Here is a 17,495-nt window from a genome sequence, read left to right as displayed (position 1 = left end):
TTAAACACCAATCAGTGGGTATTAAACACCAATCAATCAGTGGGTATTAAACACCAATCAGTGGGTACTAAACACCAACCAGTGGGTATTAAACACCAATCAATCAGCGGGTATTAAACACCTATCAGTGGGTATTAAACACCAACCAGTGGGTATTAAACACCAACCAGTGGGTATTAAACACCAATCAATCAGTGGGTATTAAACACCAATCAGTGGGTATTAAACACCAATCAATCAGTGGGTATTAAACACCAATCAGTGGGTACTAAACACCAACCAGTGGGTATTAAACACCAATCAATCAGTGGGTATTAAACACCAACCAGTGGGTATTAAACACCAACCAGTGGGTATTAAGCACCAATCAATCAGTGGGTATTAAACACCAATCAGTGGGTATTAAACACCAATCAGTGGGTATTAAACACCAATCAATCAGTGGGTATTAAACACCAATCAATCAGTGGGTATTAAACACCAATCAGTGGGTATTAAACACCAATCAGTGGGTATTAAACACCAATCAGCGGGTATTAAACGCCAATCAGTGGGTATTAAACACCAATCAATCAGTGGGTATTAAACACCAATCAGTGGGTATTAAACACCAATCAATCAGTGGGTATTAAACACCAATCAGTGGGTATTAAACACCAATCAATCAGTGGGTATTAAACACCAATCAGTGGGTATTAAACACCAATCAGCGGGTATTAAACACCAATCAGTGGGTATTAAACACCAATCAGTGGGTATTAAACACCAATCAGTGGGTATTAAACACCAATCAACCAGCGGGTATTAAACACCAATCAGTGGGTATTAAACACCAACCAGTGGGTATTAAACACCAATCAGTGGGTATTAAACACCAACCAGTGGGTATTAAACACCAATCAGTGGGTATTAAACACCAACCAGTGGGTATTAAACACCAACCAGTGGGTATTAAACACCAACCAGTGGGTATTAAACACCAACCAGTGGGTATTAAACACCAATCAGTGGGTATTAAACACCAACCAGTGGGTATTAAACACCAATCAGTGGGTATTAAACACCAATCAACCAGTGGGTATTAAACACCAATCAGTGGGTATTAAACACCAACCAGTGGGTATTAAACACCAACCAGTGGGTATTAAACACCAATCAATCAGCGGGTATTAAACACCAATCAGTGGGTATTAAACACCAACCAGTGGGTATTAAACACCAATCAATCAGTGGGTATTAAACACCAACCAGTGGGTATTAAACACCAATCAGTGGGTATTAAACACCAATCAACCAGTGGGTATTAAACACCAACCAGTGGGTATTAAACACCAATCAGTGGGTATTAAACACCAACCAGTGGGTATTAAACACCAACCAGTGGGTATTAAACACCAATCAGTGGGTATTAAACACCAATCAGTGGGTATTAAACACCAACCAGTGGGTATTAAACACCAACCAGTGGGTATTAAACACCAATCAGTGGGTATTAAACACCAATCAGTGGGTATTAAACACCAACCAGTGGGTATTAAACACCAATCAATCAGTGGGTATTAAACACCAACCAGTGGGTATTAAACACCAATCAGTGGGTATTAAACACCAATCAACCAGTGGGTATTAAACACCAATCGCATCTTCACTGGAGGAGGTGTCTCTTTCAAATAGTTGATATAAAAGTTTTTAAAGATGTAAAGCCTCCCCCACAAACAAAGAAACAAGTGAGCGCGGTTCTCCTGTTTATTTGACAGCAGCTGGAATTTCTGAGTGAACTCGCTCCGCCTTGCGGATGTCTCTGACCAGATTTGGAGGCTTGTTCCGCCCACTCTGTTTGCTCCTGTTATTTTGAAGTTTTCCATTTCTGGGGGCCTTTGTACAGCGGCTCTGAGTGCCTGCTTCGCTGTTCTTCCGCTTCATTGGGATCTGCCTCTGCACATGTCTAGATTCAGTAAGGACGGGATCCTGGGCGCTGCCGCCCTCGGCGTGACTTTCACTGCTGGTCTTTGGCTCGGTGAGTGAGCGAAACAGTGTCGGCCTGGACATATCTTTGAACAATTCCCCACTCTCTCTGTCTCTGTTCACCCACCCCGACCCCCTTCCTCCCCTCAGGCCTTGGGTCTGATCCCTGGTTCATCGCTAATTGTATCTGGGCTTGTGGGTGGATTGCTGCAATTGACTGCAGTGTTAAGTTAGGGTGAGGATAATGGGTATGGCTTCCTGAAGGTTGGGTGGTGCCACTCGCCTATATCTAGTGCTTGGCAGTTCCTGTAGGAAAGTGATTGTGGTTATAACAGCTCTCTGCACCCATGAATAACTGATATCTTTGTTTGGAGTCAAGATGGGATAGGAAGTGTAATTCAGCGAACATTTTTTTCCTAAAAATATTCATCAGATTTGCAAAAAGAAATTATGTAATAGCTCAAGTTTGACATTGCATAAAGTGCAGTATAAATCAGTTTCTTTCAATACAGTGTTCGGACCAAGTGAGGAAGGGGTCTCCCTTTTGCCCCTTCTCTGGTTTAACTTTACTCGGTGAGCACATGCTCCTATTGATCTATTTGCAAATGAACCAGACAGGTTTTCTTTAAACAAGAAAGATGTAAGTTTTTATTAACATTTTATTGTGTTAAACTGGTTAAAATTACTAAAATATGCAATGCAGCCACACATGTTCATACGAGAGAGACACGCACACACATAGAGGGGAAGAAAAAGGTTGAGAGGTGGAAGTAAGGTCTGTAATAAATGGAATTCAAATAATGAGTTTCAGTAGCCTTTATTGAAGTTAAAGTCTTGAAGTCCTCGCTGGGGCCACGTGCGCAATTTGGGCTTGCTTCTCTGGTTCCAGAAAGCCGAAGAGAGGTTTTATTCGTCCTCTTGGTTGTTGCCTGTGAGGGTCTGTAGATTTGAGGTTTAGCTGCAGCTGTGGTTCCCTGGGACTTTTCTCGAGAGAGAGAGAGAGAGAGAAAGTTCTTCTCTCAAGCCATGCAAACACACTTTGGGTGTGTGGGTGAGGGGGTGGGGTGGTGGTGGTTATGACCAGGTGAGAAGGGGTCTAGGGGTTCCCTCGCAGCCTTTGCCTTGTTTAATCATAACAGGGTTTAATTTTAAAACTTTTTAGCTCCCCCTTAGTGAATCCATGTTCACTGCTCCAATTGTAAGGCAAATAAATCAAACCGGTTTCCTTGGATTTAAACAAGAAAGGTAGAATTTTATTAATCTTAAAACTCTAATCTGGTTAACAACTATGAATATGCAACGCAACCACACTAGCATGCATACGTGATAAACACACATGCAGACAGAGACAGAAAAAGTAGAAGGAATAAATGGGAAAAGTTTGAGGCAATATCTGGTAGTTACAGTCCTTTTCAGTTCACTGTGGAATCTTTGGTTGCTGGTAAGTTTTGCATTTCGAGAGAGAGTTTCAGCGTCAGTTGCGCATGGCCTTCTGAATTCTAAGTGTCCTGTGGCTAGTTTTAAAAATCTTGGACCAGTCAGTTTAACCTGTCCTGACTCTGTGGATTGTATCATCTTAGCGGGGCCTGGAATGTGCTTCCTTACACCTTCAATGTCTGGTGATCAAAATCTATTTGGGTTAATTGGAGCAGGTAATAGTCCTTTCTCTCCAGAAGCAGTGTCTCTTAGTATGCAAATGTCCTTCCAGCCCAGTGTCTGGTGATCTTCAAACAAGCTATTGCTTCACTCCAGCAACAGTTTAAAATCAATGTTCATATGACAAAATTAATGTGCCTCATTCTTGGCAATTGGGGGTTTGGCTTTTTCAAAGTCAGTGGGTGTCAAGGCTTTTGACTACCACTATTGACACAAACAATTCTAGGTAATTGAATCAGAGTGCATCCCTATTCTAGCTAGACTGGGTAATTACCTCTGTCTCTGTTTGGTCTTTGGCTTCTCGTATGCAATAGTGTTTGGCCATCTTTAGCTGTTCTGTTCTGCTTTTTTAAAAGTTATCTGTAATGTCCAGTAAATGGTCTCTGGTGTAGTTCCATATGACAAAATTAATATTTTCCATTTGGCATGTGGGGTTTCTGTCACAACAGTATAGGTTACATTTAACTTTCATGTCAAACATTCTCTAGTGCATACAGCCCAAGGGGTTTTACATGGGTTCCAGCCCCTCAGTATACTGTGGTGGGAGGGCCTTTCCCCTTTGAGCCTGGGATGGCCTTGTTTTTCCCAAAAAATGCTTTGAAACCCTTTGCCTAGTTGTTTGTATATGAGCTGAATTGAGTGCCTATTTGTATACTGGGTGAGGTCTCGCCCCCAGTTTGCTTTGTTAGGCTGCACAATCACACACTCCCTGTGATATGATGAGGAATCTTACTGACTTTCAACTTTCTAATTTCAAGTCTTGATAAGAGTCAAATATCAAAGTCTAAAGCGTGGTCAGACCAGGCCACAGTAAAGTTTATGTTCAGGAAAAAATCACTCCAGTAGAAAATGTCCCTGTTTCATTTCTAGTTTTCTATTTTTTTTCTATACTTTTCCCAGTCTATTCCCATACAGAATAGTTGGTAACTAGAATGGATTACCGCCCTAATTGAGGTCAGACAACTTGCTGTGCAGTTGAATGGTTCATAACTCAGGTTCAGCAATGGTCAACATTCACTTCATAACACACTCTTTTAACTTCAAGTTTTAGTCAATTCAATGTGGTTCAAGATACAGATGCTGAGGAGCAGGCACAGTGATGCATACAAGCATTTTTACAGCAGAATGAACTGTGTAATTGCTGCAAGTGCAAGTAACTATTATAATGGTGCTGCTTAAACTCCGACTTCTATGCAGTGTTTGGACTTTGACACAGTCATTAGTTGGAGAGTTGGTAACCAGAGTGGGATGGTGGAGGGGATAAGATCTAGAAGACACTGCCTGAAAGTTAGGATGGAAGCAGATTCAATAATGACTTTCAAAAAGGAATTCAATTAATATTTTCAGGGAGGAAAAATTACCAGGCTATGGGGAAAGAGCAGGAGAGTGGAACTAATTAGATAGATCTTTTCAAATAGGTTAGCACAAGCACATTGGGCCAAATACCCTCATTCTGTGATGTGATTCTATAAAGTGGTGGGAGCTTCCTGTTTCTGTGGCACTATTGTCCCTCATTGTCCAGCACACAAAGAACATTTGCCTGGATTTATACAAGAACTTTGTGCAACATGAGTAGTCACCTTTTGACTTTCTTTTTGTAGGGAGAAAGTTGTTTTCACGCCATTACTCCATTTTAAACACCTTTAAGAGCCACGGTGCTGCAAAAGGAGATCCTTTAATGGATTATGTGTTACAGAATTCTCTCCGAGAGCATCCAATTCTGAAGAAGCTGAGGAAGGTCAGTGAGTCCCTGTGACTTTTGTCGTTAACTATATTCTGGGATTTGGTGCAAAGCACAAAACTAAGATCATCCACAATTAAATGGTCGGAGCTGGATGAAGAAAGTGAGCTTGGTGATCTGGACAAATAATTACATGGACAATATCCCTGGCCTTCCAGGAAGAGATGGGTTTGAGTTGTTGATACATGATTGTGTCTCACTCCTAGTGTAGCTTTGTAACAGCCACGAGGAGCTATTCCAGTGTTCTTCTTGAGTGAGTTGTGCAGAATTTTTAGTTGAATTTGGACACTCGAAGTGGGTTTTTATGATTCACTATCATCTTGTGATGGGAAATATTAGAATTATACAAATTCAAGCTGTGATTCTATTGCCATGCAGTTTTAGAATTGGTGGTGGATGGCACAGTCTAGGCAATAGTCAAAACATGAAGAAACAAGACTGGCACAAATAATTTTTGTTCTCACTGACCGTGATCACTGGACCACAAGATATCACGCCTTTAAAGAAAGTGAAGTGTTCGGAAACCCTTTTCTCATTTTTATCCATTTTTAAAATTCCTTTTCAGCGGACTCTCCAGGATCGAATGTGTTTGATGATGGTGGCTTGTGAACAGGCTCAGCTGATGGCCAACTTGGCAAAGCTTATTAAAGCAAAGAATGTGATCGAAATAGGTGGGTAGACTACGTATACCTCCAATAGAACCCTCGCTGTGCATGTCATAGAGAATAATTAGTAAACCTGTTTGTGTATAAATGTGCACATGAGCAAAAAACCATAAATACAGAATCATGTACACCTGAGGGAAACTAATGCTTCATTGCAGGTGACACAAACTGAGAAAGTACATCTTCCTGAGAGGGTGAGCACTGCAGCCTCACCGCTCCAGCGACCCGGGTTCAATTCTGGGTACTGCCTGTGCGGAGTTTGCAAGTTCTCCCTGTGACTGCGTGGGTTTCCTCCGGGTGCTCCGGTTTCCTCCCACATGCCAAAGACTTGCGGGTTGATGGGCAATTTACAATAGCCAATTTACCTCGAGTGTAGGTAGGTGATATGAGAAGTGAGGGAAGGTGGGGATGAGAGGGAAATGGATTAGTATAAATGGGTGGTTGATGGTCATCACGGACTCGTTGGGCTGAAGGGCCTGTTTCAGTGCTGTATCTCTGACTCTATCTTGGACTGCTAATGGGCATCCAGGGACACCTAATAGTCAACAAAAATGTAACTTTTTGTAAACTGGATTGTAGTGCCTGAAGTTTTGTAATACTTGGGACATTGTGATCAACTTGCATTAAATCAAAAATTGCTTATTGCATTAGACTGAGACAGACCTTGTGTTTGGGTCAGTTGGGTTAGTGGGAGTGTATGTAGGGATCATTCTAAATTGGCTACTGTGATTCTCATTAGATTCCATGCAAGTTCTTGTAAGGTTATGTATTTTAGAGAAACTTTGGCCCATTTTGAGATGGTTCCTATGCACCTCGGCCAGTGTGGAGTAGCAGTTCAAATAACTGCTTTCAACAGTCAAAATCTCCCTTTTGAAAGGGGACTAATGCTGAAGTTTTTTTGGGAGGCTTCAGAGGTGAGTGAAAGTTTGGTCATGAATTTTTTTGTGAAGGTCTTTTTTTTTTTTTAAAAGGGTAAAACTGAGATGGAAACAAAGAAATTTGCATTTATATAATGTCTTTCATGACCTCTAATGTCCCAAGTACTTTACAGCTAATTAGTGATTCCACTTCAAAGTAAAGCAGGAAATGTGGCAGCTAAGTTGTGCACAGCAAGCTCCCACAAACGAGTTAATGACCGAGTGAATTGTTGTAATGTTCGTTGGGGGATAAATATTGACCAGGACACCAGGGAGAACCCCCGCCCCCCCCCCCCCCCCAATCCTCAAATTAATGTGGGATCTTTTAACTCTGCCTGAGGGAAAACAGGGCCTTAATTTAAAGTCTCATCTTTATAGACAGTTCATTACAGTGCAGCACTCCCTCAGTACTTCACTGGAGTGTTGGCCTAGATTTTGTAGTAGGGACTTAAACCCACAAGCTTCTTACTCAGGCCAGAGTGGTACCACTGAGCCACCCAGTCAGTGGTTGAAGGGAGAGATTTTGAGTAGTGTTCAAAGGTGGAGCGCAAGGGAGGGGAATGGGGGTTTAGTTTAGAGATACAGCACTGAAACAGGCCCTTCGGCCCACCGAGTCTGTGCCGACCATCAACCACCCATTTATACTAATCCTACACTAATTCCATATTCCTACCACATCCCCACCTGTCCCTATATTTCCCTACCACCTACATATACTAGGGACAATTCATAATGGCCAATTAACCTATCAACCTGCAAGTCTTTCGGCATGTGGGAGGAAACCGGAGCACCCGGAGGAAACCCATGCAGACACAGGGAGAACTTGCAAACTCCACACAGGCAGTACCCATAATTGAACCCGGGTCGCTGGAGCTGTGAGGCTGCGGTGCTAACCACTGTGCCACTGTTGGTGTACAGGATGCCAGTGCCAGAAAACAGGAGGATATGGAATAGCAAGAAACCCCCCATATGCCAAATGAGAAATATTATTTCATCGGTTGGAAACTTATATTCGACTTTTTTAATGGAAAAAAATCCTACAGTTAACTTTATATTTAAAAAAAAACTAGCAGCCAAGATGGCCACTTCAATTTGTATCTGAAACACCTTTTCATATTCAAAAGATCCACCTGGAGTCAGGTTTGAGCAGCATGGACCCAGAACAATGGCTTGCTATAAGTGAGTGAATTACCTAAAATGGCTTAATTAGCACAGTTCAGTCAAGGCAGTCCTGCCATATTCTCTTTAAGAGCAGACCCCCTCCAAGTGTAAATTGACATCCTGGGGCCTGTGGAGCCAATTCCTCACTTTGAATTTCATTAGAAGGTTCCAGAAAGCCTGAAGCAGCCATGTGACTGTCCATCTCTGGGGAAGCTGGTTTTGCTTCCCTTGGACAAAGAGACGAGCAGTAACTGCGCAGCAGCAGAGAAAGCTGCGTGCTACTGTCTGTGTGATTGTGGACCCTCCAAGCTTACAGACTGCTACAGCCAGAGAGCAGGGGAAGAGAGTCTGCCTTCAAGAAAATCCTTAGCAAAGCAGGCCAGCCACAAAGTGCACTTTGACCAGCCAAAGACGTCGAGAGTACAGTGAAATCATCCACTCCACACACTGTTTAAGTTCCATTTATTCTGGACTTTAATCCAACCACCAAATCTATTTTTCCCTCTGTAATCTATTTGGGTGTGCGTGGTTCTCGTGTGAATGTGTGCATGAATGGGTAGCATATTTATTTACATCCGGGTTAGTTTGTTAAGCATAATAAACTTACCTTTTTCTTTAAACTTGAGACAACCTGTCTGGTTCAAGATCACAGTAAAAGAAAAAGGTAAAACACTCAGGTGGTAAGTACAACCACTGTTTAAAAGGAATTAACCCTGTTGCAATGAAATAAGAGGAAGAGCAAGAGGGGAGCCTGAGACCCACCACCTCACCTGACTGTAACAGGAAAGAGACAAAGATTTGAAAAATTGGAGGTAGAATGGATCTGGGCAATGGAGCAGTTTGAAGCTGAAGACTGTAAAACTGACCTTTTTGTGGTATTGCAGCCAGTAAAGGTTATTTGGCTGTTGCAGGGGTCAAATGGGGTCAAAGACCATAGCGCATAAAAGATTTTTTTCCACAGATATATTAATCAGAGGGCAGGTAGAAGAAACTAAATCCCTTTGAAGCCAGGAAGGAATTTGTGGGCAGGAAAATGTTCCACAAATCCCATTATCTTTAATGACAGAAGTCCCTTGTACTAAACAAAAACAGTTGCAGCTTCCAGCCCTCTTGTGCAAAGTGCAGAATCCAAACTCTGTTAAGTAAGCAATTGGAAACGGTGCAAAAGTAAAATAGTCACAAATCAGATGACTAAATTCCATAATGCAATTTGACTTTGTTACATATTAGTTCATGTACATGGATTGACTGTCAGACTGTGTTGTAAAGTCCTTTCCAGTCATGTGTAAAGTTACTTTGTTGGCAATGTGCGATTGTTGGTGGGTCAGGCAGGGTGAACTCTGATTGCCTTGCTAGCTGTCGTAGTTGTGGACTGATTTGGCTGCTGTTTGACAAATGGGTTGGATAACTCAGTTAGACAGCATTTCATTTTCTTTATAAAAAAAAAAGTAATTTTAAAGATTTCTTGGTATTGATATTAGTAATTATCAGCTGTGGCTCAGTTGGTCAGACTCTTGCTTTTGAGTCCAGAGATGGTGGGTTCAAGTCTGACTCCAGAGACTTGAGTGCAAAAATCTATGCTGACACTTCAGTACAGTACTGAGAGAGTGCTGCACTGTCTGAGGTGCTGTTTTTCAGAGTCATTAAACCGAGGCCTTGTTTGTTCCCCAGGTGGACATAAAAGATCCAATGGTTCTATTTTGAAGAAAAGCAGAAGTTATTCCCTAGTGCCCTGGCCAATATTTATCCCTCACCAACATCAGATTTTTTTTTTTTGTCATCACATTGCTGTTTGTGGGAGTTTGCTGTGTGCAAGTTAATTGTCATGTTTCCTACATTAGAACAGTGACTCCACTTCAAAAGTACTTCATTGGCATGTCCTGAGGTATTGAAAGATGCAATACGAATGCAGGCCTTTATTAATGTGATTGAGATTTAGTTTTAGTCCAGTGTCGAGTTGGCTTCTGACTCTGGATGTGAACTTCTAACGCTGCTTTGCACTGATTCTACAGTTATAATGTGAATACCTCCTTCCTAGAGCTCAGTTGGACATGTTTAATAGTCCTTTTTTATTCTTTAATGGGATGTGGGCATCACTGGCAAAGCCAGCATTTGTTGCCCATCCCTAATTGCTCTCGACAACTGAGTGACTTGCTAGGCCATTTCAGAGTTAACCACATTGCTGTGGGACTGGAGTCACATGTAGGTCAGACCAGGTAAGGACAGCAGATTTCCTTCCCTAAAGGACATTAGTGAACCAGATGGGTTTTTATGACGATCGATAGTTTCAGTAATGTGCTATGAAACTAAAGTTCAGATTGTGTGTGTTTTTTTTTTTTAAATTCCACCAGCTGCCATGGTTGGATTTGAACCTGTATCCCCAGGGCATTAGTCTGTGCCTCTGGATGACAAGTCGTGACATTACCACTCTGCCACCATCTCCCTTGGTGCTGAAACTAGGGCAGCTTTTTTGATTGGCACATTGGATTGACTGTCAACAGGAGCAGAGATAGCCTGCCTGTGTTACATTAACACTTTGAATAAATTTGGATGATAATTGTTAAACCTGATTTCACATGAATGTGGTCACTGAAACAAATCTAACAGCAGTCTGTTGGGCTTACAGCTCTGGGGGTGAGACAGCTGAGTGCTGGTGCATTGACCCACCTGGAAAAGAACAGATCACAGGGAGGAGACACCTGGTGTGGCAGCAGCCCAGGTTCTATTTGTATGGTCTGGTGGAGCACTTCTGCTCCTCCCCCCCCCCCCCCCCCCCCCCCCAGCCCCACCACAATGAATTAAAACTTGACTTTGGGGCTGCTCTTCGACACCACCCTGGAAGTGGGTGGAGTCTGCACAGCACACTTCTCACCCAGTTATGCCCTAAAATGGCAGTTGGAATATTATGCGTCCCATAGGACTTCAGTTTGTATATTAAAAGGGGCCCATGGCCTGAAACAGACAGGCACGTAGACAGCCCAATTTAGGCCCCTTTTGAAGATGGCAGCAGCCAGTGTAGGTGGGGAGGTGATTTTTTTTTTTTCAGGGCCTCCTGTGTTGAAATCTAAATTACTACCTAGGCTTCATGTGACCAATGGCTGCTGTCTGGTATCCCTCTGACACTAACTCAGTGAGTGGAGGACACTTTTTTGAAGAGGGATTTGAGGTGAACTAGAACAATTATTAAAAAAAAAACTTCAGTGGAAAATTAATGAGGATTATGATGCCTGGGTGTATCCTTGAGGCCTTCAGTTAACCCTCTTAAAGAAATGACCAAACACTGATCTATCCCCATGTGAATGTAACTTGCTATGTGTATCTTGACTGCTGTATTTCCTACATTACAATAGTTACTACAATTCACTTTATATAAAAAAAAAAGTACTTCATTGAGACATTCCTGAGGTTATGAAGTGCAGTATGTAAGTGAAGTCTGTTCTACTTTACATCCTGGTACTATAGCTTAGTGACAGCAAAATATCTGACTCCATAGCTCAATTTTTTAAATTTGGAAACTTTTATCATTTGGACTTGGAATCAAAGAACTTGCGGAGCCTTTATCATATCATATGATTTGAAACTCTAATATACAGACCAGCTTTCATCATGACTGTGCACTTCATGGGACAGGGAAAATGAGTCCAGTTCTCTCTCTCTCCTTTTTTCCCCCTACTCGCTGGATGGGATCCATGTCTGCTTGATGTCACCTGTGTTTGATCTGGAGTTAGCACCCTAAACTGAAGAATAGGAGGGCGAACAGCTCATGTGTAGCAGCACAGTGAACTGTTTGCAAATCTTGACACTGGCTGGGCAATTTTGGTTTGTTTTTTTAAAATTGTTTTTTGTAGAGGAATCCGATCAGATTTTACCAATAAATTTTAGTGAACTGTTCTCTGTTTGAATAATTCCCCTCTCTCTCTCATTTAGTCACTCAATATTGGGATTATTTTGCTTCTTTAGGAGTCTACACTGGATATAACACCTTGAACATGGCACTTGCAATACCAGATGATGGAAAAGTCATTGCCTGTGATATCAGTTTAGAGTTTGCCAACATTGGAATGCCATTTTGGAAGGAGGTGAGAAAAGATTCTCATCCAAGTATGGTTAAATATGATTTGTTTGGTTAACTCTAATGCTTGTGAGCTTTGGTCACCAGTTTTCAAGCTAACACAAATTCATATGAATATTTTTGTGCCCCTAATAGAAACTATTTACTGTACTAATATAAAAGCAAAATACTGCGGATGCTGGAAATCTGAAACAAAAACAAGAAATGCTGGATTCACTCAGCAGGTCTGGCAGCATCTGTGGAAAGAGAAGCAGAGTTAACGTTTCGGGTCAGTGACCCTTCTTCGGAACTGACAAATACTGTACTGTTGGAAGGGACATTTATGACTAGGAGTAGGCCTTTCAGTCCCTCAAACCTGTTCTGCCTTTCAATGACTTGTATAGGTTTAGCATTACTTACTTTACTGTTTTCCTCTCTACCCCTATTTAAAGAACTTGGGACCTCAAAACTTTATATGAAAAAAAGGCTGTGTTTGTTGACAATGCAACCACTAGATGGTGCAGTACTTGCACATGTGCAAATGCAGGCCCTTCAACTGGAACGTCAGTGTCTGCAACGTTCAGGCAGCTGCCAGGATTAAAGATGGTGCTGCTCAATTTATCACAGGAAATGCTTATGGCTAGATCGTTCTAGCAAACTAAGCTTACATTAAGTTGGCTGGAAGCCCACTAATATGCTACAATGTAGTTATAGGATACTAACTAATCCTCAGATCCATTTAATATTGCAGTAATCCTATTAAATACAAAAGGAATTTTATGATTGAATTTCCATTGGAAGATGGTGATTTGGCACCCTGATCAAAAATCAGACAGAGTATAAAATGTGCTGCCAATTGGTTATTGTGATTCGTTAATATGACTGACCAGGACTGATTTTCACCCGAACGCAGCTACTAGCTCATCTCACTTGCTGCTCTCCCCCCTTGCAACTCACTTTCTCCCCCTCTCCGACGGGGATCGAGCTCCTGCCTCAATCTCATTCAGCTGCTTCCTCCAGCCAAGTAGTGGGCTGGATACCTGATGACGCTTCATCGCGCATGCGCGAAGATGGACCAGGCGCAGATACGCGTTAATGTTGGTCATGCTGCGCACGCGCCACTTAGTCCTGGCAAGATGTAGCTGCGCATGTGCGCAGCTTGGTGCACTGTCAGCAGGCTGCTGCATTCTCATGAATCACTTTGTGTAAAAAAAAAAGCCTGATCACTTTGCCCTTTTTAAAAAAAAAAACAATCTGTGTGTATCTGAGCTTTTTTAGGTCTCTCTGCTCCTTTCATTTTAAAGTATTACTATTCCCTTAACACACACCCATCTCACCGAGATTTGAGATGTGCTGTGAATTTTAAGAAAAAGTACTGGCCCTTTAAACAATGGCAGCCGCACCCATGCTATATAGTGACTTCTCGACCTTAATGTGTGCTTTGAAAATCTCCAAGAGGGATATTACATAGCTGACAATGGTTAACTGGACTGATTCTTGTGATGAATGACTAGCAGATTGTAATCTGTCTTGAGAACTCTCTCTCCTGAAAACTGGTCATCCAGAACTGAATTGAATTCTATAAAGCTGCTCCAGGTACAGTAAGACTGTTTGATCATGTATGATAAGGGTGGTGTGACTTTTGGGATTGGCAGTGGGGTGCTGCAAATATACTTCCAAGATCTAGATTGAGACTGCTCAGCATTATTTTACTTGGAGCCCTGTGAGGTTTGCTGCTGTTCCATAAGCAACGTCATGTCTCCTTTTAATGTACACTGATTCAGACCTAATATGGTGTGTGCCAAGTAAACTGAGATGGTGCAGAGCAAGCAGGGCTTCTCCATGAGAGTTTAAAAGCAAAAGGTTTGCTTGTGCTCATGGTAGGTCCCAGTGAGTAACCAGATGAGAGGGAGCCTGATCCTGGGTTGGTCATTCCCTCTGCATGACCCTGTTGAGTATGTTTGATACACACTATACAGGGAGAATTAACAGCATCAAGCCCTCTTTCCTGACTGAACTAAAACCTATGGAAATGCTGCTATGGGGTACCTGCAAAAGGTCAGTTCTGCCCTTTTTAGAAATGAGGTGTGTGGCATCCAACTGGGCTTTTATCATGGAGAGAAAATCCTGAAATAGAAATGGGAAAGGCTGGTAAGACAGGAAGGGACAAGTTCAGGCTGCAGATGGAGACCCTTTTGCAGAACTGGAATCTGGCAGATAAATTCGGTACTTTTATAGAACTGAATAAAAGGAGAGAAGAAAGAAAGCTGATCATGGGTTTAATGTCCTGCTGATAGGTTATTTTTTTTAAACTGAAAGTGGGTGAAAAGCAGTCTTTTTGGTGAGATTTCTAAAATCCTGGGCATGGTTTAAACTGGGGTAGGTGCTGATGGGAGATGCTAAAGATTCCATTATTAGAGAGAGCTGAGGTCTACCACTAACATTTATTTTAAGCAGCGCTCCTTTTTTATTTCTCTCTTCAGTGATTAACACAAGCGGAGTTTGCTCTTGTACACCTCACAGGTTTCAGTGTAGTCTTCACGACCATATCAAAACTTGACTGGTGTGGTGATGGTGTCTGTTGATCTGATTTCAGTGTGCAGTTAAGACACTGCTTGCTATGTGTTCAGTGGTTTTCTCAGCCTGGTAAACCAGAGGGAATGGTTGGGACCAGCATCTTTCTCTGCGCTCCTCCAATTCTGGCCTCGTGAGCATCCCTGATTTTTATCACTCCTCCATTGATGGCTGTGCCTTCAGTTGCCTTAAAGCCTCTCCACCTCTCTACTACTCTCTCCTCCTTTTAAAACATTCTGTAAAACCTACTTCTTTTACCAAGCTTTAGGGTCACCTGTCCTAATATCTCCTTGTGTGTGTCTTTAGTATCAAACTTTGTTTGCTTCTCCAAAGCGTCTTGGGGCGTTTTTACTATGTTAGAGGTGCTATATAAATGCAAGTTGTTAATATAACCTTTATGACCTAGATAGCACGAGGAATAATTTCTTTGTGCAATGGGTGGTTAGGATTTGGAATGCACTGCCCGACAGGTGGTGCAAATAGATTTAATAGCCTTCAAAAGAGAATTGGATAAATACCTGAGGGTGGAAATTGCAGGGATGTGAGGAAAGAATGGGGGTAGTGGGACTAACTGGATTGCTCTTTGAAAGAGCCAGTGCAGACTCGATGGGCCAAATGGTTGCCTCTGTGCTGCACTATTCTGATTTCCATGAAGTATGTTTTCTTTAAAGTGTAGTCATAGTTATGTAGGGAGTTACATTCATGTAGCTAATTTGGGTGTGAATGAAGCAAAGCACTTGGCTCAGAGACAAACACTTGCTAAAAGGCAGGGCACCCTGGACCATTGTCACATATCCTAGCAACCACTTTCTGAAGGATGGTGGCACAGACTTAAGTGCAGGTTCCTTACTAACTGTCAGCAGAGAGTTCAGGGGGAAATGGGAGTAGGAGGAACAAGGAGCCAAAAGAGGAGTAAATCAACTAGTTTATTATCTCTATGCAGAAATTAGGGAAAAATAGTATTGAGGCTGCTGCCTTTGATATCTTCAACTTCCACTAATAAATGGATGATTTATTGTCTGAGGTGTAGAAAGCTGGAAGGTCAGAATTGTTAGTACATGTCACAATTAGATGTGAATGCAGCAGAAAAGTCTGTACGGTGACATTTCCTCAAGGTGAATCAGCTGCTTGCTGAGAGGCTGAGGCCCCTGCAGGGCAGTGCTGAGCTCTGTCAGGGACTGGAGAGGCAGCTTTATTTTGAAATTACTGAGCTAGAGTTCCAAGCATGCTGGAGTATATTTCATGTGGATTATGCCCTGCAGCAAACTGAACTGTAAAAGCAGCCAGGTTGTGCAATCAACTATAGAAAGTCACTGATTTACCCCTGAGATTGGAGTGGTATAAATAAAGTAGGGGATGTATAGCTGACTCCGAAATAGACTATCAGACACCCTGCTGGCTGATGCTCGGCTTCATTGAGAAATATTGCAACCCAGAACTGTTATATCTCGTTACTGCCACTGCCTTGCAGTGAGAGCAGGTTCAAACAGGGCTGTCTCTCTGCATCATGGCAGAGTTAAGCAAATACCTGTGTGCAGTGCCAGGTCAGTGGAGGAGGTGGTTTTCTGAACAAGGTGACTGTGGGTAGATGCTAAATGAGTCTCAGTTTGTGGGCACAGTGGGTTTCTGGTCTCCAGGCAGAGACACATTCTCTGTGTCTAGAGGATTTGCCGCAGTCCCACCCAGCTGGATGACAGTGGAGAGACGTTGGAGGACGATGGTGTGGTCAACTGTTTCAAAGGCTGCAGGCAGGGATGAGGAGGGAGAGTTTACCTTGGTCACAGTCACATAGGATGTCATTGTGACTGAGAGCTGTTTTGATACAGTGGCAAGGGTGGTAACCTGATTTCAGGGATTCAAACATGGAGTTCTGGGAACAGTTGTCAGATTTGGGAGGCAACAATGCATTTAAGGACTTTGCAGAGGAAAGGGAGGTTGGAGATGGGGTGGTAGTTTGCAAGGACAGTGGGGTCAAGGATTGTTTTTGAGGAGAGGGGTGATAGATTTTAAAAAAGGAGAGAGGAACAACACCTGGAGAAAAACGTTAACAATGTCAGCCCAGATCGGATAGGGACCAGGAGAGGAAGTTGGGTGGTCAACAGTTTAGTTGGAATATGGTTGAGAGAGCAGGAAGTGGGTCTCATGGACAAGATGAGCTTGGAGAGGGCATGAGAGAAATTGGAGGGTTAGAAAATATTTCTGTACACAAAGTATTAAACGATATGTATATCTGCCTGGATTACCTCTGCAGTCAGTCGGAGCACTGATGGTTCCTCTGCTTGCTGGTCATGAGAGAAGGTGCCTTTCAGAAGAGCATTGGCTCCTATTGCCAAGATCAGTTGGCACTGCAATAGCTGAGCTGGTGCTGTTTTGGGCTTAGTGAGGTCGGGCCAGGTTCTGGACAAGAGTTGCTGCTTTTGAACTCCTGAAGGTGATGTTTTTGTGTATGGGAGAGGGGCAGAATAGATGTCCATGTCCCGCAGAACACGTAATTCGGAGTTATCACTAAACTTTACTAACTAAAGCAGTAATAGCCTGATGATGTGAATGAATTTGATGTTTTGATTTACTCGAGCCACTTCATGTTGCTTCAATTCCTTGATTTTTAGACCAGAGACTCTTGTATTGTGTTTAATTTCTATTCTCCTTGTGATCTGCTGTATGTTGATGAAATGAGCCCAGTAATACTTCCTAAAGCTTAAGGTTCATTTACATGTTTTGTTGAATTTCACAATATTCCTGATCAGTTTTTACAGAATTTATCA

General features: G+C 42.4%; 1 protein-coding gene across 1 annotated transcript in view; it reads left to right on the top strand.

The window, feature by feature from the left end:
- Positions 1-1,798: 1,798 nt before the first annotated feature.
- comtd1 (catechol-O-methyltransferase domain containing 1) overlaps positions 1,799-17,495 on the top strand; it is a 32,814-nt gene continuing 17,117 nt past the window's right edge. The window contains exons 1-4 of the mRNA XM_068020631.1: positions 1,799-2,017; positions 5,223-5,359; positions 5,928-6,033; positions 12,066-12,184. Coding sequence (XP_067876732.1) covers positions 1,942-2,017; positions 5,223-5,359; positions 5,928-6,033; positions 12,066-12,184 — 438 coding nt within the window. The 5' untranslated portion in view covers positions 1,799-1,941. The remainder of the gene's footprint in view (positions 2,018-5,222; positions 5,360-5,927; positions 6,034-12,065; positions 12,185-17,495) is intronic.

This window comes from Heterodontus francisci, chromosome 42 (genome assembly GCF_036365525.1).
Source record: "Heterodontus francisci isolate sHetFra1 chromosome 42, sHetFra1.hap1, whole genome shotgun sequence".
Classification (NCBI taxonomy): domain Eukaryota; kingdom Metazoa; phylum Chordata; class Chondrichthyes; order Heterodontiformes; family Heterodontidae; genus Heterodontus; species Heterodontus francisci.
The sequence above is the reverse complement of the archived record's forward strand: the minus strand, read 5'-3'. Positions and strand labels throughout refer to the sequence as shown.